The sequence below is a fragment of the Muscardinus avellanarius genome (assembly GCF_963383645.1).
Source record: "Muscardinus avellanarius genome assembly, chromosome: 20".
In the NCBI taxonomy this organism is placed as follows: domain Eukaryota; kingdom Metazoa; phylum Chordata; class Mammalia; order Rodentia; family Gliridae; genus Muscardinus; species Muscardinus avellanarius.
The window spans coordinates 19,089,273-19,116,588 of NC_137806.1; the positions used below are offsets into that span (position 1 = coordinate 19,089,273).

Here is a 27,316-nt window from a genome sequence, read left to right on the forward strand (position 1 = left end):
AGCTCAGAGATCAGATGTCCCTGGGCTCAATCCCAGTAACACACACACACACATACACACACACACACACACACACACACACACACACACACACACGCCTGGGCCCCACCCCTGGACAGTCCCATTCACCTGATCTGGGTGGGGCTGGAATTTTTCTGTTTTTGTTTTAACTCCAGAGCCACTGTAATGTGCAACTAAAATCAGAAACCTCGGAGACTAATTACTGCACAAGTGGTTAAACTTTACTGTATTAGGTAGTTTGTTTCTATTACTTACAAATGGCCTTTCAGCCTGAAGATGAAAATATAGGATCAAGTGTAAATATTCTTCATTTTCAGACTGATAGGAAATAAGAGGAAGTGATCCGTATTCAAATGCTTTCAAAGGCCGCTAGTTTTCACTTGACTTATATTTATGGGTTCTTGCTGTAAAAAAGCAGCCATATCCTGTGGTCATATTCAGAAAACCGTATTAATACATGAAGTTCTAATGCAGATTCAAGCCATAGTTTCCTATTTCGTGTTCCATCAGAGGTTTTTGTTTTGTTTTTTGTTTTTTACCTGTGTGTAGTATTGGGTCAGAGCTATATCCCCAACTCTACTTTGAAACAGGATCTCTAAGTTGTTGAGGATGGCCTTGAACCTGTGATCCTTCTGTCTCAGCCCTCCCAAGTACTGGGATTATATTCACCACCACACTCAGCTCAGAGTATTTTTAAGGTTAACAAACATTACTTCTAAGAGTGCACCTGGGGAAACCGTCTTGGATTCTCTAAGTTCATGTTCAGTATGAACGCTTGGCCTTTATACTCTGCTTTTCATCTCTGGAAGTGTTTCTAGATTTTATTGTTTTGCTTGACTTGTGTAGAACTGTGTTATTTTTCTTATCAGCTGCTGAGGTCTAGAGAAGGGGCCTGGGCTGCAATTATGTAAAGTACTGGAAATAGTTGATATGCACAGAACATTTGATCAAAAGGGAACTACCAGGCCTGATGGAGTGACTGACGGACTTTCCCCACAGGCTTAGTGGTCCATGTTACAGAATCCTTCCCAGCGGTTTCCTTTGATCAGTCTTGCCCCAGTGATCACCAGTGTTTCCCCTTTGTCCACTTGTTGCCTGTGTGTAGAGTGTTAGCAACTGATCAACTTAAGTCCAAATGACAGTGCAGATACTCCTGAAATGGGCTTACCAAAAAGCATGGATATCCACATCTGAATTCAAATTCTGAAGTTCTCATTTATTTTTAAAATGTCACATGATTTATGACGTCACACTCAGTTGTTTTCTCATAGCTCTCGGTCCTTTCCTTCCATGGAAGCTGCGGTAGCTGCATGCTGTCATGACCCGCTGTGTTTGATTCACGGGTTTCTTCTGGGCGCTTCTCTGCCCTTGGGCTTAGAGTGCCCAGAGCCTGCATTCGGTTACCTTGGGGTCCAGAGTGAGCTTTATTTTCATGTGTATCAGCCTTAAGGGAGCCTCCTTTCAGTATCAGCTTGTAAATCAGAGACAGACCAAGGTAACTTGTCCTGTTAGACACCAGTGCCTGTACCATATTTGTGTTTATTGTTCACAGTTGGAACTCAAAACAGACAACAACCCCCAATTTCCCTTATATGCTCCCAGCGAACTGCTGTCTCACGCAAGAGAAATAAAAAGAAAAAAGTGCCCCCAAAGACTATCGAACCTGTTGCTGTGAAGCAGAAGCCCGGCGTGTTAGAAACGGAGAAGAAGCCAGCAGCAGGGGCCTCGGAGCAGCCTGGTGTCCGAGCCACGCAGCACAGCTCCGCCAAGGAGAGCCACGGCCTGGGATTTGGCATTGTTCTCGAATGCCCCTCCTCAGATGTAAGTTGATGTTTTCTGGCTGCTTGTAACTCACAGCCGTCGGGATTTCATAGCACTAATACTTTCTCCTCTTGGCTTCCACATTGGTCATTTTGACAACTATGTGCCGTGGGGATCCTCTTCTCCGGTCCTGTCTATAGGGAGTTTTATACGTTTCCTGGACCTGTGTATCAACCTCTTGCTCTATGTTTGGAAAATTTTCTGCTATTACTTCCTTGAAGAGATTGTTGATCCCTTTGGTTTCACCTTCTTTTCCCACCTCTATTCCAATTATTCTTAGGTTAGCTCTCTTAAAATGGGCCCATATTTGTTTAAGTGTCAGATTCCTGCTGTCTGATTTTTTTTCTAAGTTATGAGTTATGCGTTCATTTTTGGAGTGATCATCTTCTAAACTAGTTCTGCCCAAGACAGTCAGAGAGACTTGGAGAACACAGGTGAGAAAGAGGAAAGGAAGACTGGTGATCATTTCCTTGCCCCCAATTTTCTTTTCTGAAAAACATATGCCTTATGTATTTGAACAGATTTCCATCCTTCTCTGAAAGGAAAAGGTGGTGGCGTAAATAATCTGCTCACCGATTTCTTTAACATTTTTAATTTTGAAGTGGCAGTTTTCAATTTCCTCAGTGTAGAAAACTAAAAGAACATAATTAAATCCATTGTAGATGGGCACAAATGAACAGAAGCATACAGATAAGGTCGTACCTTTCTGGAAACACAAACTAATAATAAAAAAGGAGCAGTAGTGCTAATTCTATTTTATAGATGCAAGCTACACCGCTAATTAGGTGGCAGTGCCAGGCCATTTACTTGCTCTAATGATAGGTTAGCGCTCTGCAAAGGTTCGCTATTTTAATATCATAGCTAGAATGCTATCGCAGTGCAGGACGTTGGATTACATCTGAGATATCCATCTGACTTGCTGTTTTACATTCATAGGACCATAAACGAATTTCTAGCATAATGTACTGTATTTGCAATTGCATACTCTATTTAAAATATCTTTATCTAAGTACATTTATGTTGTGAACCCGAACTTGTCGGCAGAGTTCTTAAAATAAACAAGAATGAGTGATCTATTATTATCAGATTGCATAGGATGAGGACTTTGCTGAGAACTCCCACAGGCCTATATAAGGTGAGAGGTTAGTCCTACCTTTTACAGTGTAAAAGGAAGAAACAAGTTGCTATTTTTTTTTTAAAAAAAGTATTCTCTTTAACATTGTAGGAAGACTGTATGCTACTATATCTGTCTATACTGGGTCCTTAATAAAGGAAAGTAACAAAAATAATAATCTTTTGGCATTCTTTTTTTGTCCTAGGGGTGGAATCCAGGGGCATTCCACTTCCAAGCTACACCCCCAGTCCTATTTTTTTTTTATTCTTTATTTTGAAACAAGGTCTCGCTAAGTTACAGAGGACCTCACTAAGTAGCTGAGGCTGTCCATGAACTACAATCCCCCTGTCTCAGCCTCTCAAGTACTGGGATTACAAGTGTGTGCTACCATGCCCAACTTCTTTTGGCTTTTTTGTTTTCTTTTATTTATTTATTTATTTATTTACTTATTTATTTTTTGTGGGGGTCTAGGGATGGAACCCAGGGGCATTCTAGCTCCGAGCTCCACCCCTAGCCCTATTATTTTTTTTAATTTTTCATTTTGAAACAGGGTGTCACTGAGTTGTGGAGTTCCTCACTCAGTAGCTGAGGCTGTCCGCAAACCATGATCCTCCGGTCTCAGCCTCCCAAATGCCGGGATTACAAGCGTGCGCCACCACGCCCAGCTTTGGCTTTTTGAAAGTAGAAAATCATTTGATCTTTTCTATAGTCCTTGATGTTAAAGGGGTATTTATGTTTTTAGGAAATCTATAAGTACATGTTATAATTGTTAAGATGTTCTTCTTAACTAAAAAAATAATTATTTTATTTCTTCTGGAGATTTAACCCAGCTATACTACCATCTACTAGTTTTTGTTTTGTTTTTGAAACAGGATCTCACTAAGTTGCTGAGGCTGGCCTCGATCTTACAATCTTCCTGTCTTAAACTCCCGAGTACTAGGATTATAGGCATATATCACATGCCAGGTTCTAATTTTTAGAAATCATTAGTGATGGTAATGTTCTGCCCTCACCCAATCTGCTCATCTGATGCTGTAACTAAGGCTCTGGTTCAAATCCAGGTAGATTGTGTATTTGGAAATAGACGTAAATTATTCCACAAAGTAGATGTATTCTTAAGCAGTTTTCATTATACTTTAATGTTTCTCTTAAAATTTCTAAGCATGCTTTCTCTGATAGTCATTGAGGTATTGGGAGAAATAACTTAAGGTGCATAAATTACTTTCCACACGAGTTGGTCTAATGCATAAATTCCCAAATGTGCAATACTCGCCCGCCCTCTGGGGCGCTGGGCTGATCTAGGGGCAGCAGTACCCTTGGGTGCACTGAATACAGTAAGGGCAGTGGAAGTGCCGGGGTGGGGGGCTGAGTAGTTATTTTTCTGAAAGGCGGGGAAGCCAATAACTTTGGGAACTTAAATAATCTTAATAATTGACATTTCTCCTTTTGTTATTTTTAAGCTCTAAATGTACATTAGAGATAAATTGAAGTAGATCCGATATAGGCCTTATGTACATTCATCAACTACTATAGAATTTTTTGTTATCTTTGCCAGTCATATTATAATTTCTTTTAAATATTAAATAAAATAAGTGACCTCTTATTTATGACTACTTTTGCTAATAAGGACTATTAAACGTGAGTCAGCATGTTTGGACTTGTCCATGAAAACTCAGGTGCTTATTACCTTTGAAGAGTAACATGCTTCTAGAGAAAAGCATAATATCTGTATGGCTTTTACTGTGTCCAGCCGAGACACCACTTGATTCGTCTAACAGAAACCAAAGCCACCCCTAGAGAACGTGGCCGCGAAGCCCAGCCTTGGGTGCGGAAGTGCTGTCTGCGGACAGTGCTCAGGGTATTAACGAGCTGGCCTGCTCAGTTCCTGCATCTGGGAGGGCGGGGGCTGACTCAAAGGGGTGAAGGGACTGTTGATGGGAAGGCCCCAAACTCAGATGCCTTTCTAGTCTTTTATTATTCCTTAACCCTGAGCTTTTAAAATTTGGCAGGACATAATTTCTGTGATTTTATAGGAATTATTCTATTAAAAAGGTCAAAGGAATTATGAGCAGATGGGCAGCGTGTATTTGAAGATGGGCTCTGAGAAGTGTGTGGGGTTGGGAGGATTAGGTCCCAAGTGGTAGGACTAGCCAAGATGGTGGCACACGCCTGTAAGCCTTATACTTGGGAGGCTGAGACAGGAGGATCACAAGTTCATAGCCAGGCTTAGCAACTTAGGCTTTCTGGAACTTGGTGAGACCCTGTTTCAAAATGAAAAATAAAGCAAGGTTGGGGGTATAGCTCAGAGGAAGAATACCTCTGGTGTTCAAACCCCAGCACCACAAAACAAACCCAAAGTAGTAGGACTGGGTGAGGGGGTCCTTGTTGCTAGAACAGCTGTCCTACTGGCCTTGATAGAGGAGGGCGGACGGGGTGAAAGCCCTGACTCGCATCGCATGCTGAAACCTTCCGCCTCTTCTGGGTACTAGAGAGCCACCACAAGTTTCAGTAGAGGAATAATCATACCAGTGATACCAGTGTTTAAGAAAGGTAACCAGAGGGCATTGTGGATGGTAGGTGGAGAGAGGAGACAGTGGAGTCACAGAAGATCTCCCAGTCAGAGAGGCTCGGGGCTGGGCTGGGCTGGCTCAGAGCAGCAGGCCTGAGACACACACTGAGAGCCTTGCAGGAGGGATGTGGAAGCAGAGTGGAAAGAAAGATTTCTGTCTTGGAAACTGTTGGTTATGACCTAGCACTGACAATTTGAACTGAGATAGGGAGGGCGAGAGCAGAACTTAGCTTTCCATTCTGGATGGGAAGGACAAAGAGTTTAGTGTCCTCAGAATGTGACATAGACACTTAGAACACAGGAGAAAGGTTATTTCTAGGAACAGTGACAAAGGGACATCTCACCCATCCTTAAATGCTGTGTGTGTGTGTGTGTGTGTGTGTGTGTGTGTGTGTGTGTGAATGTGTGTTACTGGGGGTGGAACCCAGGGGCTTTTCTACCTCGGGGCTATACTCCCAGACCTATTTTAAATTTTATTTGGAAACAGGGTCTCACTAAGTTGCTGAGAGCCTCACTAAGTAGCTGAGGCTGGCTTCGAACCTGTGTGATCCTCCTGTCTCAGCCTCCCAAGCGTGGGTATTATAAGCGTGCACCACCACGCCTGGCTCCTTTACTGCTTCTTACAATGTAAAAAACTTACTAGTAATTTTAAAAAATTTTATAATGCATTAAATTGCTTTGTTTCCACTGTGACTTATGGTGTCACACAGATACAAATGTGTATATCCATAGCCCAGACAAAAATGCAAGGGCCTCTGTGGGGCTGCAGATGATTGCAGGTAGTCCACGTCTGATGCCTGACAATACTCAACCACATTCATGGAGACTCCCACTAAGCTCTAAGCACAGCCAGCGGAGAGGTCAGCACCTTGGTGTGGTGAGCATTCAGTGATGCGGAGTCTATGGGGAAGTCCTGTTGTAAATGTACTCAATAAATGTTATTAATCTGGGAATGAGAAAATGACTGCATTCGTAACCAGGAAGAGCAGGACCTCCTTGCCTGGAAGGTCAAAGACAGACTCAGGGTGGACATCTTCTTGGAGGAGCAATTTTAGTGGGAATTTTAGGACAGAAGAAGCTAGGTCGCAGTGTTAAAAATTGTACGTGTTATCCACGTGGCTCAAATATCTCTAACATAAATCAAGCCCTAGTCTTCAGAGTCATTAATTTCTTTCCTCCGAAGGAATACGTCTTTAAAAGGCTTTGGAATCTCATTATGCAAGTGCATGAAGAAACTTTCAAGGGACCAAATTGTATTGTCTTTTCAAAAATTACTTAGTCCCACCAAAATTTTATCAAATAAAAATCCCTAAAGAATCAATTCTTTATGATGGCTTATGATGTTTATCCTGTTCAACGTTAACTACATACTAGCTTATATAGACTGTACTTACTTTCACTGAGCACTTTTGGCTGAACTTTTTTTACTTAACGTGGAGCTCACAGCCATACACTATTAGTCTTGATGTCACACAGCCAGCAAGCTGCTGTTCCACTGGCAGTGGGGCTCTCAGCTCAGCCACCTCCCCAGGCTGGACCTGTCCTGAGCTGCTTAACCGTAGCAGCCAGGCCAGCCAGAGCCGCTGACCTTCCGGTCTCGTTGGCCATGTTCATAGCATTTAAAAATGGCAACAGTAAGAGTACCTGGGGCAAACAGTTTTAGGTTTTCTCAAACAAAAGCAGATTATATTTATGAGCAAAATAAAATCAGTTATGGGTTTTGGGTATTTCTTTTTTTTTTAATGGTACTAGGGATTAAACCCAGGGAATTCTACCTCCAAACTACACCCCCATCCCTATTTTATTGTTTATTTTGAAATAGGGTCTTGCTAAGTTGCTGAGGCTGGCTGAAAACCTGCCATCCTCCTTTGTCAGCCTCCCAAGTACTACAGGTATGAACCACTGTACCTGGCTTTTGGTGTGTTTTTAGTTTCCTATTTATTTGCTGAAGTTCATTTTCCAAGAAATACATCTAATATATTGCTAAATAAATAGTAATTGAACATAAAGGGTCATTGTATTATGGTAATATTATGACTAGAAAGACTAAATTTACATCCTTTAAACATTTTTATCAATTCTGTGTGTGTGTGTGTGTGTGTGTGTGTGTGTGTGTGTGTGTGGCACTGGGGATGGCACTCAGGGGCAATCTACCTCTGAGCTATGCCCCCAGCCCTATTTTCTATTCTTTATTTTGAAGAGTTGCAAAGGACCTCACTAAATAGCAGCTGAGGCTGTCCACAAACCACGATCCTCCTGTCTCAGCCTCTCAAATGCTGGAATTACAAGCATGTGCCACCATGCCTGGCCTTTTTTTATCTATTGTTATACATTTTTTAATAAAAAAAATCAGTTAGCCTTATTTAGCAGAAGCCACCACTTCCTCTCGTTTTCTTCAGGTTTCAGTCCTAGGTCAGTCAGACATCGCTAGCTGGCTGGCTGGCCTCTCTGACCCCCACACCTCATGTCTCGTGAGGACAGCCTTGTGCCTGTAAATGTGGGTCTTGTACAACATAGAACTTGAAGACTTTGTGCATCATTTATTAATTTGCTATTGAAAATCTAGGTCTGATGCCCAATATGAATATTGATGTACCTTTTTTTTTTTTTTTTTTTTTTTGGTGGTACTGGGGTTCCTGGAAGCCCTCCTTCCTCCGGGCTACACTCCCAGACCTATTTTATATTTTTGAAACAGGGTCTCTTACGCCAGCACGGCTGGCTTCGAACCTGCGCGATCCTCCTGTCTCCGCCTCCCAAGCGCGGGGATTACAAGCGTGCGCCACCACGCCCGGCTTTTGATGTACCTTTTTATTACTCTTTTAACCAATGATTACATGTCGCTTTTTGTGTGTTTTACTGTAATTTGGTATTGGTACCGCCCTATATAAAATAGCTATATCGGAAATGATCCCGTGTGATTAATTTGTATGATCTCCTTAAAATTGTGTTACTTACTTTTTTATTCTTCAGATTGTACATGATATGCTCATGGGAACTTGTGGCTGGGGAATCTTTGTGTGTGTGTGTGTGTGTGTGTGTGTGTGTGTGTGTGTGTGTACATGCATGCACACGTGTGTGCTAGCAGGGATTGAATCCAGGGACATTCTACCTCTGAGCCACACCCCCAGCCCTTTTTTTTTTTTAAACGGGGTCTCACTAGGTTGACAAGTTTCACTACTTTTTGACATTGTTCCTGAAGCTGTGCTTTTCCTGGCTCAGTCTCCCAAGGTCCATGACTGCAGCTGTGCATCCCCACACCCAGCAGGAGGAATCTTTTTATCCACCTGGTTGGGAAATCCCTCTCCCAAACTGGATCTTAATCCCAACTGTTTCTAAGCAAAGGGAGACTGCAACTGAAATGCAAAGAAACAAAAGTTAATGTGGGCCGGCCTGAATCCAGTGACACTTTAAAGAACTGGCAGGCCTCTCTGCAGGCTTGACTTCCAGAGTTTGACCCCACATAAGACATAATTCCCCTGGATAAGGAAGTCAAGCGTGTGTGCATTGCCATGCTAAGTGGCCGAGTCCCTAAAATGGCCAGACATACATGAAAATCCATATTTCTAGTGGAAATTCAGGCTCTGAACCCATGAAATGATGACTGTAAGTATTGTAAATTGTGCCCCATAACTTGGGTCTCATCATTGGGACTGTATTGTTCCAGTAATCAAAAGAAACCACAAATTAGCGTATTAGCTGTCTGTCTTGGTTTGGGTATCAAATAATGAATCTATCAAGGGAAGTGTAGTTTTTAAAATGATACTCATGAACAGCATTTGTTTATATCATAACTGTCATTAGCAAGTAGCCGGATCTCATTTATATTGTGGCCAGTAAACAAAAAGATGGAGTTATAATAAGGAACTTTAACCTGTTTTTAAACATATTGCAGAGTTTTGGATCGTTATAGGGTGCTGCACTATGGTTATAACCATGAAATGGAGGAGACAAAGCAAGGGCGTGGTGGCACACATCCGTAATCCCAGTACTTGGTAGCCTGAGACAAGAGAACCACAAGTTCAAAGCCAGCCTCGGCAACTTAGGGAGGCTCTCAGCAACTTAGCGAGACCCTGTTTCCAAATAAAAAATGAAATAGAGCCGGGCGTGGTGGCGAATGCCTGTAATCCCAGCATTCGGGAGACTGAGACCGGGGTTTTGTGGTTCACAGACAGCCTCAGCTACTTTGTGAGGCCCTCTGCAATTCAGTGAGACCCGGTTTCAAAATAAAGAGTATAAAATAGGGCAGGGAGTGTAGCTCGGAGGTCAAATGCCCCTGAGTTCCATCCCCAAAACCCGCAAAAAAAAGAAGAAAAAAGAAGAAATAAGTCTGGAGGTGTATCTTAGAGGTAGAATGTCCCTGCATCCCATCCCCAGCAGCACACACACACACAAAAGGAAACAAAGAGTTTCATAATAAAAATTGAGACTAATTAACATAATATTTTCTTCATGTTTCAGAAAATAGAGATCCCCCTTTTTTATTTAAGGAATGGGTGCTTTGCGGCACCTGGTAGACCTGCTAGTGTTCAGTCACTGCTGCTAAAAGTTCAGAGCGTAGCCACCTCTGCTCCCATTGCTGCTGCTGCTGCCAGCTCCCGCCGCAGCTAGCCATCCTATTTACTCCTTAGTGCGGTGCTCGTAGGTGTGTGAGTTCATGTCCCTTTGTCTGGAGAGGACACATCAAAATAACATTATTGGTCTGGCAGTAGAAACTAGAAGAGAAAGCAATAACAGCTTCTGCCCTGGGTAGCGCCTCAGAAATCATAGTGAGATGACGATGCTATGTAGAAACCTCTCGATACTTAGATTTAGGAGTCACAGCAGATACCGTGAACAACAGATATACCACTGGCTCCCAGATCTTACCTTCAAGGCCCTGTTAAGATGCCATCCCATTCCCTTCTGAGCCCTGGAGCCCCCAGCAGCCAAATCCTGCCTAATGCTGCCAACAGTCCTTGCTGTGTACCTCTGGCTTGGACTGTTCCTCGCTTTCTACTTTGTGTGATACTTATGCATACGTCCCAGCTACAGAGCCAGCCTTGAAATCCCTACCCACAGAGGATGTGCAGCATAGATATTGAATCGGGCATGGCAGCCTTCTTCAAATAGTCTCCTCTTGGAGGCAGCGCATGAACCCATTTTAAGAAGATTTGGACCAAGCCACAGCATGACAGACTTGCGAGTCTGCTTCCTTTCTGTGGGGACAAAACGGCTAAAACCTTTGCAATCTTAATATTTCCACAGTGAATCATTTGACAGATGTTTCTGAGTTCCTGTGTGTGCCAGCCCTGTTCTAGGAATTACATATTCAGCCTCCAGCTCCTGTCAAGCTCCTCGGCAGACCTTTGACCAGCAAACAGCAAGATGCAAAAGTCAGGGGAAAACCCCGACAGCACTGTTTTGACAGTGATATTTACCAAGCATTTAGAAACCAAACGTTGAATGGCAAAGTGAGGCAGAGGAAGGAGATGACGTTGTAGGTAATCCAGACAAAATTTCATTCTGAAGAGACAGGGCCTCCGTGCCTTCCTGAATCTTCTGAATGACCTAGGCCATGCCCAAGCACCCTTCACTTGGACTGCACTGTGCTGGGCATTTGAAAGCAGTAGGACTAACAAAAATAATAATTCCTGCCAGGCATGGTGGCAAACCCTTGTAATCCCAGTACTTGGGAGGCTGAGACAGGAGGGTTATGGGTCTGCAGCCAGTCTTAGCTACTTAGTGGGGCCTTCTGTAACTTCATGAGACCCTATTTCAAAATAAAGAATAAAAATTAGGGCTGGAAGTGTAGCTCAGGTAGGATGCCTGGTTCAATTACCAGTACTAGAAAAAAATAATAATAATTCCTATGGCCCAGAAGAGAAACTAATCCTGAATCTTCACGTTTCTAATGTGATTTAGAAATTCTGAAGTTATGCCATTTTTGCAAATCAACAAATACAAGATCTAAGAATGAGCTTTGAAAGTATATGCACTCTAAAGTACATTATGATGTAGAACTACAGTGTGCACCAATAAAAATATATTTTTATTTTTTTTTATGCGTGTGTGGGTCTGGGGATGGAACCCAGGGGCATTCAACCTCCGAGCTGCACCCCCTGCCCTGTTTTTTATTCTTCATTTTGAAGCAGGGTCTCATTGAGTTGTGGAGGTCCTCACTAAGTAGCTGAGGCTGTCCACAAACACTGATCCTCTGGTCTCAGCCTCCCAAATGCTGGGATTACAAGCATGTGCCACTATATCCAGCTTAAATATATATATATATATTTTTTTTGGGGGGGGGTCTGGGGCTGGAACCCAGAGGTATTTGACCTCCAAGCTACATCCCCTGCCCTATTTTTCATTCTTTATTTTGAAACAGGGTCTCACTAAGTTGCAGAGTGCCTCACTGATAGAGGCTGTCCATGAACTGCGATCCTCCAGTCTCAGCCTCCCAAATGCTGGAATTACAAGAATGCGCCACCACGCCCAGCTAAAAGTATATTTTTAAAAAGAAAATATATAAATAAGGCATTCTTCTTTTTCCTAATAAAAATTACCAATTACATTTCTCATTTTTTTTTATTTTATGCTTTGTGTGCGGTACTGTGGATTGAACCCTGAGGCATTCTACCCCTGAGCTACATTCCCAGCCCATTTTATTCTTGTTTTGAAACAAGATCTCTTTAGGTTGGTGAGAGTCTCGCTACTTGCTGAAGCTGGCCTCTAACCTGCTATGTTCCTGCCAGCCCCCCAAGTACTGGGATCACAGGCATGCACCACCACACCTGACCCAAGTTATTACTTGAAAGCTGCCAGTAGTCTCGATTTAAAAGCTGTTCAGTAGTTCAGATTATGGCTAATGAAATCTTACGTATTCAGTAAGAACTTCCTGTGTGCCTGCTCCATGCTGGGCCCTGGGAATACAAAGTACGGTGCAATCTATACAGTCAGATGCTGTGCCAAATGCTGGTAACAAAGAGTGCATGTCTGCCTCCAAGGACAGGGAAGAGTTAGAAAAGGCTGTGGAAGAGAGTGATGTGAGCTGGCTCACAAGATGAAGAGGTGAGTTGTCAAACATGCATGGCAGGCCGATGGATGCGTTGTATGTCTAGGTCCATCATTGTACAAGAGGGTCCAAGTTGAAAGGCCTTCTGATCCTGTATCCCTGTCAGGACGCAGTGTACACTGATAGTACCTTGATTTTTCAGGGTGATCTGGGTCATAGCGTTAGCTTTTCTTCCCAGTAATAGGGGTGGGAGTGGATTTAAACTGCTTGGAAACTGATTCATTATTTTTATTTGTTTTGTGTATCAGTTCACATAAATTTCATTGGGTAAAAAATTAGTTCCACAGCTAACAGTCAACGGCGTAGTAGAAAGAGCAGTGGACTTGTAGGGTAGCACCATATTTGTGACCACAGGTGAAAGAAATTAAATTGTTTAATATGTGAGAAAGTGATCTGTAAACTGTAATACACTGAGCACATTTGAATTATTCTCAAATCGCTTTTGCCATGACCTCTTTGCACCTTAGTTCCTTTGTTTACAAATTGGGGGTGTTTCATATAAAAGGCTCAGCTCTTAGCTCCAGAAGTATATGATCTTGTGATTATCCAGCCATCTCTAACTGTTGATATGAACAGGAATGCTTTTTTAGTGTACTCCTCTCCATTGCTTTCGACAATGGAAATAGACATTTTGATATTGGAATTAGAGCATCTAATTTGTTAACTGTAACTGGTCATTGGTTCTATAAATTGCAAATCCTGGCACACAAAGCTAAGACTGTATCAGACGCATGATGTGGACAGTTGAGTATCTCCTGGTATTCTTTCTTACACTTACGCCCGAGGTCATTTGCTTGAAACCTAGCTTCTAACGAAATATTCTCTTCTTTTGGTAGCCAGAAGTACAACTTGCTGAAGGCTTTGATGTGTTTATGCCTAAATCTCAGCTGGACTCTATACTGTCAAACTACACTCGCTCAGGAAGCCTTCTGTTTAGGAAACTGGTGTGTGCGTTTTTTGATGACAAGACATTGGCTAACTCCTTACCCAATGGGAAGAGGAAACGAGGACTCAATGACAACCGGAAAGGACTAGACCAAAATATTGTGGGAGCAATAAAAGGTTGGTCTGCGTCATTTCACTTTATAGGCTCTTTGTTGAACTTTGCCATAAAAATGTAGCTGAAACATAATAAACTAACCAAAGGCTGATTTAATTTGCCATTGGCAAAGCTCTTGGCTAAGAGCTCCGTAACTCCCATCTCAAATACCACTAGAATATGGTATTTCAAGTTAATGTTGATTTATTAAAATAGTAATTTAAGAGCCAGTTGGATCTGCTGCCGAATCAGAAGGTTTTTTATTTGGCTTTTAAAATGAAAGTATTTTTCTTTACAGTAATTTCTAAGAACTTTATCAAAGTATGATTTAAACTTAAATTTTTAGGTATAAATTAGAATAAAGCTATGCTAAAAAAAATAAATAAAGGACAACAGTTCTCTCTGAGGTTCAGAGCTGAATTACCAAGTCATTGTTTCTAAAGCCATTTTAAATCTGCGTGACCCTACTGTGGAGCCACAGGCTGGGCGTCCCCACACACTCCTGGGCAGCTCTGCTCCCTCTTATCTTGTGATGCGCGTCTTGCCATCCACGTGGAGAGAGCACCTGGGCCTCTGCCTTTACCTCCTCTGAGCACGTGTCTGCACTTCATGGCACTACGACCACCACGCAGCCGCACAAAGGTGTGCGTGCCTTCGTTTCTGTCTAGTTCCGTGTCCTAGACCTAGTTCTTCAACGTGCAGTGTCCTTCCTTATTCAGGACTCTAATCAATGTAGCTTTAGGAGATAGGAGTATTTAAATGTTATTACCAAAAGAAGTGTAAACAAAGTCTCAAATCCAAACACAACTGCCACGAAAATGAAATTTGAAATTAGACCATAGTTAAAACTAGAATGGGGGAAGCTTGGCGGGTTCCGTGTGCTTGAACGTCCCAGTCACTCTGAACTACATTGTGATGTGAGACTGCAATGTACCAATAAAAGCATATAAAACTTCTGTGGGTTATAGACACATGCCTATAATCCCAGTACTTGGGAGGCTGAGACAGGAGGATCACAGATTCAAGACTAGCCTTAAGAACTTAGACTTTTAGCACCCTGGCGAGTATAGTGCAGAGTTAGAATGCCTCTAGGTTTCATCCTTACTATCAACAAAAAGCATATTAAAAAAAAAAAAACTACGCCGGGCGTGGTGGCGCAAGCTTGTAATCCCCGCGCTTGGGAGGCTGAGACAGGAGGATTGCACAGGTTCCAAGCCAGCCTCAGCTACTTAGTGAGGCTCTCAGCAACTTAGTGAGACCCTGTTTCCAAATAAAGTATAAAAAAATAGGTCTGGGAGTATAGCCCGGAGGTAGAAAGCCCCTGGGTTCCACCTCAGTACCACCAAAAAAAAAAAAAAAAAAACCTAGGATAACTGCTAAGGGTATTCTTCAGCTGCTCAGTGGGACACTCTTGGGCCTGTGGGACTGACTCAGAGAGTCTTTGTCCCCTCCTCTTCCCCATTATACTGCAAAATGAGTAAATGAATTTAATAGTGCTTAAAGGATACTTGGAAACTCACAATTAACTTTACAAAATAATTTGATTCTTAAATGGAGTTAGCAAGTACCAGACACCCTTTGTTCGTGGCAAGAAGGACATAAGCCTTCATTAACAGGAAATTTCTCATGCTCCATCAGAATTTCTTCACTTAAAGTGACAGTTGAATTAAATTAAATAAGAAAAGCTACAGAGATATCACAATCTTTGCCATTTATGAAAAGAATGATTCAGCCTGTAGTGGCACGAAAAACAAGATTACAGAATCTGAAAAACACTCAGTGACGTAACTAGGACCTGCTGAAATGAAGAAGAGGCCTTTTCCATCTAAACAGGCTGGGCCTTCTCAGAACAGGAAGGTCAAGGCTGCTGAGGCTTTTCTGAAATACAGACAGGAATTGTTTTAGTTTTCTTTTCTTTCTCTTTTTTTTTCAGGACAGTATATTAACATTTATGAAAGTGCTTGGAAATTAAGGAACTATAAATGACCACATTCTATTTTAATGACATAGAAGAGCTAGCTTAATAAATGGTAGTAAAGCCAGGTGTGGCAGCACATATCTGTAATCCCAGGACTTGGGGGGCTGAGTCAGGAGGATCCCAGGTTGAAGACAAGCCTCCACAATTTAGCAAGACTCGCAGCAACTTAGCAAAACCCTATTTCAAAACAAAGAAAGAAAAAGGACTTGGGGTATAGCTCAGAAGTAGAATGCCCTTGGGTTCCATCCCTAGCATCAAAGTAATGATAATAGTAATAATAACAATAGCAACAATAATAGGTGGTAGTAAGATAGATCATTACAAGTAGACTGGTAGAGGCTTATTTTACCATTTTCATCTAGATTGGACATCATACAAGCTTGAAAAAGTGCATTACAAACAGAAATAGAGGGTGTGTCTTAATTTCTCCACAGCCCTACTCTAGCTCAAAATAAAAATAGGTATGAGTCCCCTACTCCTAATACATCATAAAGCAGTTGATTCAAATCGAAGAACTCAAAATTTCCATATGCTGTTTTTATTGTTGAATTAAACCTATCATTAAAATTCATATAATAACTTGGAAACAGACAGAAATCCACCCATAAGCCATCAATGCCCTAAATCAACAGTTATTTATATCTACTTGTCCCCTTGCTGTGTTATTTATAGACCATATATATATATATTTTTTTCAGTACTGGGGATTAAACCCAGGGACATTCTATCTCTGAGCTACACTGCCATCCCTATTTTTAACTCTTTATTTTGAAACAGGGTTTCACTAAGTTTTGGAGGGACTCACTAAGTAGCTGAGGCTGGCTGCAAACCCACAATCCTCCTGCCTCAGCCTTCTAAGTACCGGGATTACTGATACCGCCACGCTTGGCTCATAGACATATATTTTGATTTTGATTTCTTTCCCTAATTACAAAAATAACACATTGTTGTAAAAATCCAAGTCATAAAAAAGTATAGAAAACTAGAAGGTCTCCATAGTACCACACTTGAAAGGCCATCGGGTACCTTCCTACAGCCTTTATTCAAAACGGAAGCGTGGTATCGAGTGTGTCTGCCGTGAGCAGACCTCCAGGAGGACTCGGTTGTCAGGAGTCTACTCCCTGGGAATTTCACGGGCGAGGGAACACTGACTCGGATCACAGAAGAGGGCTGCAGGTGACAGCACGCCCAGGCAGCTTTTGTCACGCCTTAGCACTTGTTCTTCCGGTCTCCTCATCGGGCCCTGAAGTGCTTTCCTCTCCCTTCTCCTCTCTCCCCTACGAAGGTATCCAAGCGTCTAAATCTCACTGGGTTTGAGGTTCACTTTTCTTTCTGTGTACACAGTGAATATGCATGCCTCTTGTCTAATCTGCCTGTTGTCAGTTTATTTCATAGACTTGGTTATTGAACTCTTATGGGGAAGAGGGAAAGTGTTCCCTCCCCTACACACCTACCAAGGGCTAGGTTTTTATAAATACCTGCTGGTGAGTGAGTAGAGGTAGGTTTTCATTTTTCATCCTGACTTTGGCCTGACTTCATTGATATAATGGATCTAGTGCTAAGTATCTTTCCTCGTGTCTTCTCATAACTAATTTGTAGTCTGGGGATGGAACCCAGGGGCATTCTACCTCCAAGCTATATCCTCAGCCCTATTTTTTTATTTTTTTATTTTGAAACAGGATCTCAGTAAGTTGCAGAGGACCTCACTAAGTTGCTGAGGCTGGCCTCCAACCTGTGATCCTTCTGTCTCCGCCTCCCAAGTACTGGGATTACAGGCATGTGCCACTACACCTAGCTCTCACAACTAATGTGTAATGATAAACATTAAGACATTGTTGTGAATTTCTGTCGCTTAAGAAGTTGCCAATGCAAGTAAAAAGTAGAAACCAAAATTGAGTATAAATTTGAACACAATTCCCCCCAACCTTTTTCCTTTGCCATTTTTCCTCTAGCGAAAGGTTTATTAACACGTATACTGAAATGTAAAATAATTTGGGGGAGTAGCTATTAATTGAAGATCTTGTAGAATAACTATACTCAGTTTTTCTTGTTATCAGTGGAGATAGAGAAATTTATTTTCCTAACTCAAGTTTTTTTTTTTTTAATCTGAGTAATCTGGAAAAGAGATAAGTGGTTTCTTTCAACATAATAGGGTCAAGGCTATTCATGTTGTTATTTCTACCTACCACATACTTGCAAAAAACTCTGTAAGTGACAAATCTTCATCCTTTCTTACTCTATCCTTTATGAGATAGTACACTAAAAGACAATTTGAAAAGTCCCTTAAACTAGGAAGAAAAGACTGGTTAATTTTATAAAATCTCACACATAAAAATAACAGTTGGGGCTTGATTTTTTTTAATTTTGGGGGGGTTGCTGGGGATTGAAACCAGGGACATCCTGCCTCTGAGCTACACACTCAGCCCCATTTTCCTTTTTATTTGGGAACAGGGTCTTGCTAAGTTGATGTGAGCCTCACTGAGTTGCTGAGGCTGGCTTTGAACCTGCGGTACCCCTGTCTCAGTCTCATAAGTGCTGGGATTACAGACATGTGCCACCAGACCCAGTTTGATTTGACTTCACACACAGATGATTAGATTAATTAAAACAAGAGTGGGAGCCAGGCATGATAGCACTTGCCTGAATTCCAGTACTTGGGAGGCTGAGACAGGAGGAAGGCAGGTTCAAGAACAGCCTCAGCAAATTGTCAAGGCTCTCAGCAACTTAGCAAGCCTCTGTTTAAAAATTTTTAAATAGGACTGGAAGTGTAGCTCAAAGGTAGAATACCCCTGGGTTCAACCCCCAGCATCACCAAAAGAAAGGAGAAGGAGGAAGAGGAGGAGGAGGAGGAGGAGGAAGAAGAAGAGGAAGAGGAGGAGGAGGAGGATCAATGAAAATCTATAAAATGCTTATAAGTAGGAATAGAAATATACTGAAAATAAAAATGTATTGGGGTATTATTAGCAAAGCTTGTTGTAGTGATAACATTCCCATGACAGTATCTTGAAAGTAAAACATAAGCCTCTTTGTAGAGATCATACTTTTCCCCATAATCTCATTGGCTGTAGAGTGAATAACACTTAATGGTAATTCATTAAAAATTCACTGATAAGTAGGAGCCAAAAGTATTACTGATGAAAGGATTCTTAATTAGAACCACTCACCTGAACACTTCGAGTTTAGCTATGGGAAGAAGCAACCTCAGGTTGCTAAGTGAAGTCTCGAGTTTAGCGCTTAGTATTCTGGATCTGATCCCAAATTTGTAGCCAGCTCCCACAGTGGAGGGTGGTACCCAGCATGTTCCCTTCCCATCATGCTCTGCCTGCCAAGGCTATACTTGGTCCTCCATCTAGCTTTGCTATGACATCCTCCGTGGACCATGCAGTTTGATTTAGAGATACCTTGATGTGAAATAGCCAGTGATTCCCTGAATGGCCTTCAAAATATAGTTGCAGTAAGCCAGACGTGGCGGTGCACACTGGTAATCCCGGTACTCGGGAGGCTGATACAGGAGCATGATGTTCGAGGACAGCCTCAGCTACTTAGTGAGGCCCTCACAACTTAGTGAGACTCTGTCACCAAATAAAGAATTAAAAAACAGAGTTAGGGGTATAGCTTGGAAGTAGAATGCCCCCTGGGTTCCATCCCCAGTACTGAATATATATATGTGTGCCTCCACTTATGATTGTGTGTGTGACTATATGTGTGTGTGTATACATATGTATGTTGCAGTAAAGCAACATTTAAAACCCCATTTATGATGTGTGGGGGTACTGGGGGTTGAACCCAGGGGTGTTCTACCTCTGAGCTATTTTTCTCTTGAAATTGGGTCTCACTAAGTCATTGAGAGCCTCACTAGATTGCTGAGGCTGACCCCAACATGCAATCCTCCAATCTCAGCCTCCACTTATGAGTGTGTGTGTGTGTGTGTGTGTGTGTGTGTGTGTGTGTGTGTGATGTTAGGGATTAAACCTAGGGCATTCTACCTCCAAGCTACATCTCCATACCTTCTCTATTTTACTTTTGGAAACAGGGTCTCACTGAGTTGCTAAGGCTGGTATCAAACCTGTTATCCTCCTGTTTCAGCCTGTTGAGTACTGAGATTGCAGGTGTGCACCAGCACGCCCACCTTCCATTTATGATTTTTTAATCCAGTCTCATAGTGCCTTCTTAAGAAAGTTTTGCCATCAGACTGGACTGGAATCTTGTATTCAAAGGAAATTAATTCCATATTCACATCAGGTAGATTGTGACTCTCCTGAGAGCTCAGCACCCATGATCTGCCTGTTCAGCCTCCAGGGATCAGAACTTCACTGGAAGCCAACACCCCTGGCTGTTAGGACTCCCAAAAGTCAAAATCGAGTGCCGGCTTACATTCAGTGTCCCTTCTCAGATGCTCTTCAGAATGACGACCAAAGCCTCTTTTTATTCTGATGACCCTAAACACATGATTTGTCATTTTATAGTGCTTCTGTTTTTTATTATACATCATCATTCATTCTCTTGGAATTTAACCAAGAGATTAAATTTGAATTAATTTGGGGGTAAGGTTTATATCTGATTTATTATTTCTTTCTTGATATTAACATATCTGTAGTCTCAGAATTCCCTTTAAGAACAAGTCTGAAGCATCAGCTTTGATTTGCAGACCTCTGCAGTACTGATGATTTTCTTTCCATCTGCAGGAAGTGGTGTGTCTATGAGAAATGAAATAAACTTACTTAACTCAGCTTGTAAGTGGTGAAAAACCAGGACTTAACCCTAGTCCTCTCTGGTTCAAAGCCATTTTCTAGCGTGCTTTATAGTTTTTTATTTTTTTATTTTTTTTCAGGTCTGGGGATGGAACCCAGGGGCATTCGACCTTTGAGCTACAGCCCCTGCCCTATTTTTTATTCTTTGTTTTGAAACCAGGTCTCACTGAGTTGCAGAGGGCCTCACTAAGTAGCGAGGCTGTCCGCAAACCGTGATCCTCTGGTCTCAGCCTCCCGAATGCTGGGATTACAAGCGTGCCCACCACGCCCGGCTATCATGCTTTATTTCTAAATGAAGTATTCAAAAACAAAAGTGCCCACCTTTAAATTTTTACGTTAAAATTTAGTATTTTGCGGTACTGGGAATGGAACCTCTGAGTTACACCCCCAGCCCTATTTTTTTTAATCCTTTTTATGTTTGAAACAGGGTCTCACTGAGTTGCAAAGGGCCTCACTAAGTAGTAGCCGAAGCTGTCCGCGGACCGGGATCTTCCCATCTCTGCCTCCCAAATGCTGGGATTACAAGTGTGCACCGCGCCTGGCAAAATTGAGCGCTTTAGATTCTTTATCAGTTCTATTAGAAAGATGGCCATACTAATGGCAACACTAACCAGTCAGTGGTTGTTTATACAAAGCATGTTCACAATGAAGTTTTGGTTAAATATTGTTACACTTCCATTTATTCACTGGCTTCCAGGGAAGGTCTTTTCTTGAAGATAGTGGGAATTGGTCCCATAATGCTAGGGAAGAAAACAGAAGTTCGATCCTTCCTCTAGCGAGAGAAACATTTCTAAGACTCTTCTTCCACGTAGGACTTCAGTAGAATTGGCCTGGAAGCTAACTGTCTTCCGAAGTTGTGTATAAATTAAGTTCTTGCTTAGGTATCTGGCGGTTGGAGCCAAATGAATACTTTGCTTCCGGAATCCTTTTGAAGATGAATCGCCTCCTGTCATCTGCTCATATCTTTACATATATCTGCTTAAAAGTGGATATAACCATACAGCTATGAAAATGCATCAAAGCATAGCCTGTCTTTCAGCTGGGCTTGTAACTATCACCTAGTTGTCGTTTGTATTTTCCCACTCTTTCTGGAGGCCTAGTGACAAATAGATCATGTTGTATCTCACCTATTTGCTGTGTGTATATAATCTGGTATTTTCAACCCATTTCAGAGTGGTTCTCACATGTTAGTGTGCATCAAAATGACTGGGGGCATTGGTTCAAAATTTAGGTTTCTAAGTTTCCTCAGACACTGATTGAGTAGGTATAGGATAGTCCCAGAAATCTCGATTTTGAACGGGCAAGCACAGGTGATTCCGATGCAGGTTTTTTAAGTCCCATCCTCTTGAAGCAGCAGCAGCTCCCAGCTCCTGATTCTGACGGTCACCACAGTTGTCTTCAGCATGCAAAAGCCCAGCTATAAGACTTAGTGTCCTTTAGCTGTTCCCTGAGAGAACCCAGTTTTCTGAAAGCTGTTCACTCTGGAACAGAAGAAAACATAGCATTGTCTCAGCAGCCTTTGTTTTGGTATTGACCATCCATACAAGATCTACATCAAAAATATGAAAAACTCAGAAATTGCCATTGCTAGTATTTCTGCCCTAAAGGTCTGTATGCAAATAATCATGGAACATTCATAGTCACATACGGACTGAGGATAAACCCACAGAAAGCAAAGAGCAAATGAAAACTCCCAATAAGAAAACCTCTTAGAATCCATTTAAATTGAATTGGAAGCTTTTATCAATTCTGGCTGCCTCTAACATGCTTTGTGTAGGAGCAGAAGGAGTTTGTGCCTGTCTCGTTAAAAGCACCTTTGGAAAACAAAGCTGTCGCCTTTTGGAATCGGTCAGGTCTTCTCCCTCTAGTCTTCTGTTACAATGACTGTTTCCAGGTTGCATTTCTTGCCTTCTGCCCTGGCTTATTTTCTGACCCTTCTCCACAGTCAGCTCACAGAATCTCTCAAAAACCTTTTTATACCCAGCCTTAACATTCTCCTGCCTCTTTGATGGGAATAAATCTTAAGTTTGTTATAAGTACCTCCCTCCTGTCTCCTGTTTATCATAACAACGTTGGTTTTTCATCAGCTTTGCCATGTATAACTAAGAGGGTACAAATGCCAATTAGAAATGTGGACAGGTCGCCGGGCATGGTGGCGCATACTTGTAATCCCCGCTCTTGGAGGCGGAGACAGGAGAATCACGCAGGTTCAAGCTAGCCTCACTGGCTTAAGAGACCCTGCTTCCAAATTTAAAAAAATATAAAAAATAGGTCTGGGAGTGTAGCCCGGAGGTAGGAGGGTTTCCAGAAACCCCAGTACCGCCAAAAGAAAGAAGAAAGAAAGAAAGAAAGAAAGAAAGAAAGAAAGAAAGAAAGAAAAGGAAGAGAGAAAGAAAGAGAGAAAAGAAAAAAAGAAAGAAATGTGGACAGAAAGTAGAAGCCAATGGGCCAGTTGACTGCAGCCTGAGCTACACAGGACACTGTTAAATCACAGGATTCTAGGCCTAGTCTGGCCTCTTTCTGAAGGGTCAAGTGTGGCCCTAACTATCCATACTGCAATCCCCTCGAAGGTGGCAGGGCTCTTTTAATTCCAGGGACCCCTCCCCCCTTGTCACTAAAGCATTCTTAGCAAAGGTATCACAGTTTTCCTCCCTTTAAGTTCAAAAACTCAGAGTCACCTTCCTTGCTTTCTTTTCTTCGTGACTAATCCTGCTTTATCACCCAGCCCTGTCCGTCCTTGTATCCCTCCTCTCATTCATTACTCTTTCCTCTCTCATTCATTACTCTTCAGCTTTTCTGACCTCATCCAGCTGTGCATCACTTTGTCTTTGAAGCTTTGCAAGAAAATTCAAAATACCCCTCTGTGCTTTTCCCCTACCGTCCTGGATGGCAGTAGCCAGCGAACACATCTGAAATCAAATTTTATGACATCCTTTTCTTCACTTCCCTCCTCCTTGCCTATTAAATCAAGTCCAACCTCTGGCCTTTCCCAACCTCCCCACGACTCAACCAGCCTCCCTCCCCCTCCCTCCCCTCCCCCTCCCTCTCCCCTCCTCTCCCCTCCCCCTCCCTCTCCCCTCCCTCCCCTCCCCCTCCCTCTCCCCTCCCTCCCCTCCCCCTCCTTTTCCCCCTCCCCTCCCTCTGGCTGTCCTCTCTTTCCTCTTCCTGTAGCCCAGTGCTTGCTACCAGGTAAACCTGCCCATCGTTGACACTCTTCCCCAAACATCACACACTCTTTAAGTTTGGACTGTGTGTCCCGTTGCTTTCTCCAGGGTTACAATCATCTCCTTCCACCCCTATTTTTAGACAAACCCAACCCTTTCTTCCTGACTCAGCCCAAGTGTCATCATCTCAAACATGGGACTCTCCAAATGGCCCCACCTGTGTACGAATCCCTCTTTACCTAAATCCCTTCAGTGCTTGCTACCTTTCTGTGATCCAGCAATAAAGCCTAACCCTTTGTTTTGCTATTAATGGCTTACGTGGAGGATGACCATGTCATCTATTGCCCAAACTGGGACACTTTTGAGAATAAAAATGGTGCTGTTGACAATTTCATGTGCAAAACAGGTGTTTTAAATGTTACTGGTCCTTAGCAAGTCAGGATCTATCGTCCTCCCGTTTATGTCTGAGCATCTTGACTTCCCAGTAAGACTACAAGTTTCTATGAGCAGAGCACATGTTTTGTATTTACTTTGAAAATTCCTTGGCACATGAAACAGTGCCACTGACATAACCAATGATCAGTAAATACAGGAAGGAAGGAAAGAGGGAGGGGGAGTGAGGGAGGAAAAGAAGCAAGTAATCCATTTGTCTTCCCAGGAAAAGGTGGGTTCTTAAGAATAAAAACACAGCCGGGCGTGGTGGCGCACGCTTGTAATCCCAGCATTTGGGAGGCTGAGAGGAGGATCGCGGTTCGCGGACAGCCTCAGCTACTTAGTGAGGCTCTCTGCAACTCAGTGAGACCCGGTTTCAAAATAAAGAATAAAAAATAGGGCAGAGGGTGTAGCTCAGAGGTCAAGTGCCTCTGGGTTCCATCCCCAGACCCACACACACACACAAAAAAGAATATAAACACAATGCCACCATATGGGTTGCATATAGGGCATGAATAACAGGATAACTATATGACTTCCCCATGATAGGTTGGAAAAGAGTCAGCTGAAATTTAAGAAGGCAGAATATAAAAGTCTAAAAATTAGAAGTAACAATAGGTCAAATGTATACTGTGATCAAGGATGGCATAAAACATGTTGATCAAAGTCATCAGCGTGATCCAGATATGGAGTCAAATTTGTATTCAGTGAGAACATGAATGATTATCGGTATCATAGGACAAGCTCCACAATGTGTAGCGTGGAAGGGTAGTCTGTCATGCTTTCCTTCATACCTGAGTACTCATCTTCAAAAGGTAAAATATAATAAACTTAACGTGGGGTTTGGGCTTAAATAAACTCATCCATGGAATCCTAGACAAGTTTACTGTGTCGTTTCCTGGCAAGCACATCTAGGAAGCAGGGTGAGAGAGGGCATCCGAGCCCTGAGGAGAGCCGCAGAACCCAAGCCGAAACTCCAGAGCATGTGCTCTTTGAGGAATAGCTTCAATGCTGGGTTGGTTCACCTGGTAGGGAGCACTGGGCAATGTTGCAAGGAGAGAGATTGATTAAGCTATGCGGAGGCCGGGAAAGGCCAGCGACTGGGCTTTATTTTTATTTTTAGACTTTTCTTGGTGCGTTACAGTCTCTCATAACGTGGTTCATAGTGACGGTGGCGTACAGCACACAGCAGCGGGTGGGCTTTGCCCCAGCTCCCTCCTCGCTCCTCCTCCCCCGCACTGTATTGAGATCTGCATTGGTATTCCCAGGTGATGATGTCACGGGAAGTGTTCCCTTCATTGGTCCTCCCTCTCTCCTGCCCCAGGACTTAATTTTATAATAAAGCCCATCCAAAGGCTTCTTGATCCATTGGTCTACACGCGTGTTTTAGCATTCATCAGCCTAGCACAGTGGTACCTCAGGGAGGGAGAATCAAATAAAACTGATAATTGCCAGCCTCAAAATATGAACCTAAAATTTTTGTAAAACTGATCTCATTTAGAAGAGGGTTGTCACAGCCTGGCGTGGTGGCGCACGTTTGTAATCCCAGTACTTGAGAGGCTGAGGCAGGAGGATCACAGGCTCAGGGCCAACCTCAACTACTTAGTGAGGCCCTCTGCAACTCAGTGAGACCCTTTTTCAAAATAAAAAATAGGGTTGGGAGCTGGGCGTGGTGGTGCACGCTTGTAATCCCAGCATTTGAGAGGCTGAGACCGGAGGATCACAGACAGCCTCAGCTACTTAGTGAGGCCCTCTGCAACTCAATGAGACCTGGTTTCAAATAAAAAGAATAAAAAAATGGGCAGGGGGAGTAGCTCGGAGGTCAACTGCTTCTGGGTTCCATCCCCAAACCTGCAAAAAAAAAAAAAAAAAATAGCGTTGGGGATGTAGCTTGGCAGTAGAATGCCCCTGGGTTCCATCTCCAAGTACCGAAAAAAAAAAAAAAAAAAAAAAAAAAAAAAAAGAGTTGTCACCATGGGGAAAAGATCAAGAATAAGAGCTTACCTCTGAGACATCAGCCACGCCTTGAGGTCCCCAGCGTCCCCACCCTCCTGTCTGCATGCAACAGACACAGGAAAGGGTGCGGGCCTGGGGCTCACCCAGGTGTGGGCAGATGTGGGCAGGACCTTCCCAGCACATGGCTCTCAGCCACTCCCGTCTTGGCACCTCTGGTTTAGGTGCCCCAGGGGTGGATGGTACTTGAACGTCCTTACTGCATCCTTACTTCTTCTGCCTACTGTAGACATTTCTTCCAGACTTACTCATGAAATCCTTTAAGAGTCCATATGCCCAGATGAGTGCGTGCACTACACCTATAATCCCAGGATGTGGGAGGCTGAGACAGGAGAATCACAGGTCAGAGGCCCTCATCAACTTATCAAGACCCTGTTCCCAAATTTAAAAAAAAAAAAAAAAAAAAAAGGAGGGGAAATACAATCCCAAGCACAAAAAGAAAAAAAAAAGAAAAGTCCACGGTAGTGCACACGCCGCTTGATGGCCACTTGCCGAGCTCCTTAATGAGTCTCTATCTTTCAATTTTCATTTTGCTTGAGCCTCAGCTTCCTGTTCTATAAAATAAATGCGCTAATGCTAAATATTTCTAAGGTACCTTCCAAGTCGAATTTCTATAAGTTTATGATTCTGAAACATTCTCTTTGCTTAAAAATGGATTAAACAGTAAATGCCACTACATCAAAGCTTGTTATCGCCCAGATATACTTAGCAGGTATAATTTATTCTCTTGAATTATACCAGACACATAAACAAAGGTGCACTGTAGCACAGCTTGCCAAGAGAAAGTGTTGACCATGTTTCCAAATAGTCGTGTTATAAATGAGCTCCACTATGAGCTTTCGTAAATGGATATAAATTAAAACTACCTTTGTTTAGTTTGAGAAGCCACTGTAGGCATTTTTTTGGCACCTCCTTCTAGGCAGAGGTACCATCGTAGCAAGATGGGGTGCGGGAGACAAGAGGTGGCTTCAAGTCCCTCATCACTATGATTAAATGAGATGGCTCGATCCTCACAGTCCCAGCAGGTTGGGGATAATGAAAGAAGCATTATGGGTGCACATCTGCTCCTCTCTGGCATTTAAGCGCTTTTTTTTTTTTTTTTTTTTTTTTTTTGGTACTGAGCATCGAACCCAGGGGCATTCTATCTCTGAACAAAATCCCCAGACCTTTTTATTTTTTATCTGTAACAGAGTCTCACTAGTTGCTGAGAATCTTGCTAAGTAGCTGAGGCTGGCCTCAAGCCTTTAAACTTCCTGGCTCAGCCTCCCAAGTACTGGGGTTACACGCATGCATCACCATGCCGAGCCAGCTTTTTTTTTTTTTTTTAAACAGTACTGGGAATTGAACCCAGGGGCAATCTACCTCT

At 42.6% G+C, this 27,316-nt stretch overlaps 1 protein-coding gene across 1 annotated transcript in view; it reads left to right on the forward strand.

Annotated features, from left to right (window-relative positions):
- BEND7 (BEN domain containing 7) overlaps nt 1–27,316 on the forward strand; it is a gene marked incomplete at both ends in the record, with an annotated part of 88,243 nt that overhangs the window by 38,657 nt on the left and 22,270 nt on the right. The window contains 2 exons of the mRNA XM_080717215.1: nt 1,574–1,842; nt 13,410–13,635. Coding sequence (XP_080573341.1) covers nt 1,574–1,842; nt 13,410–13,635 — 495 coding nt within the window. The remainder of the gene's footprint in view (nt 1–1,573; nt 1,843–13,409; nt 13,636–27,316) is intronic.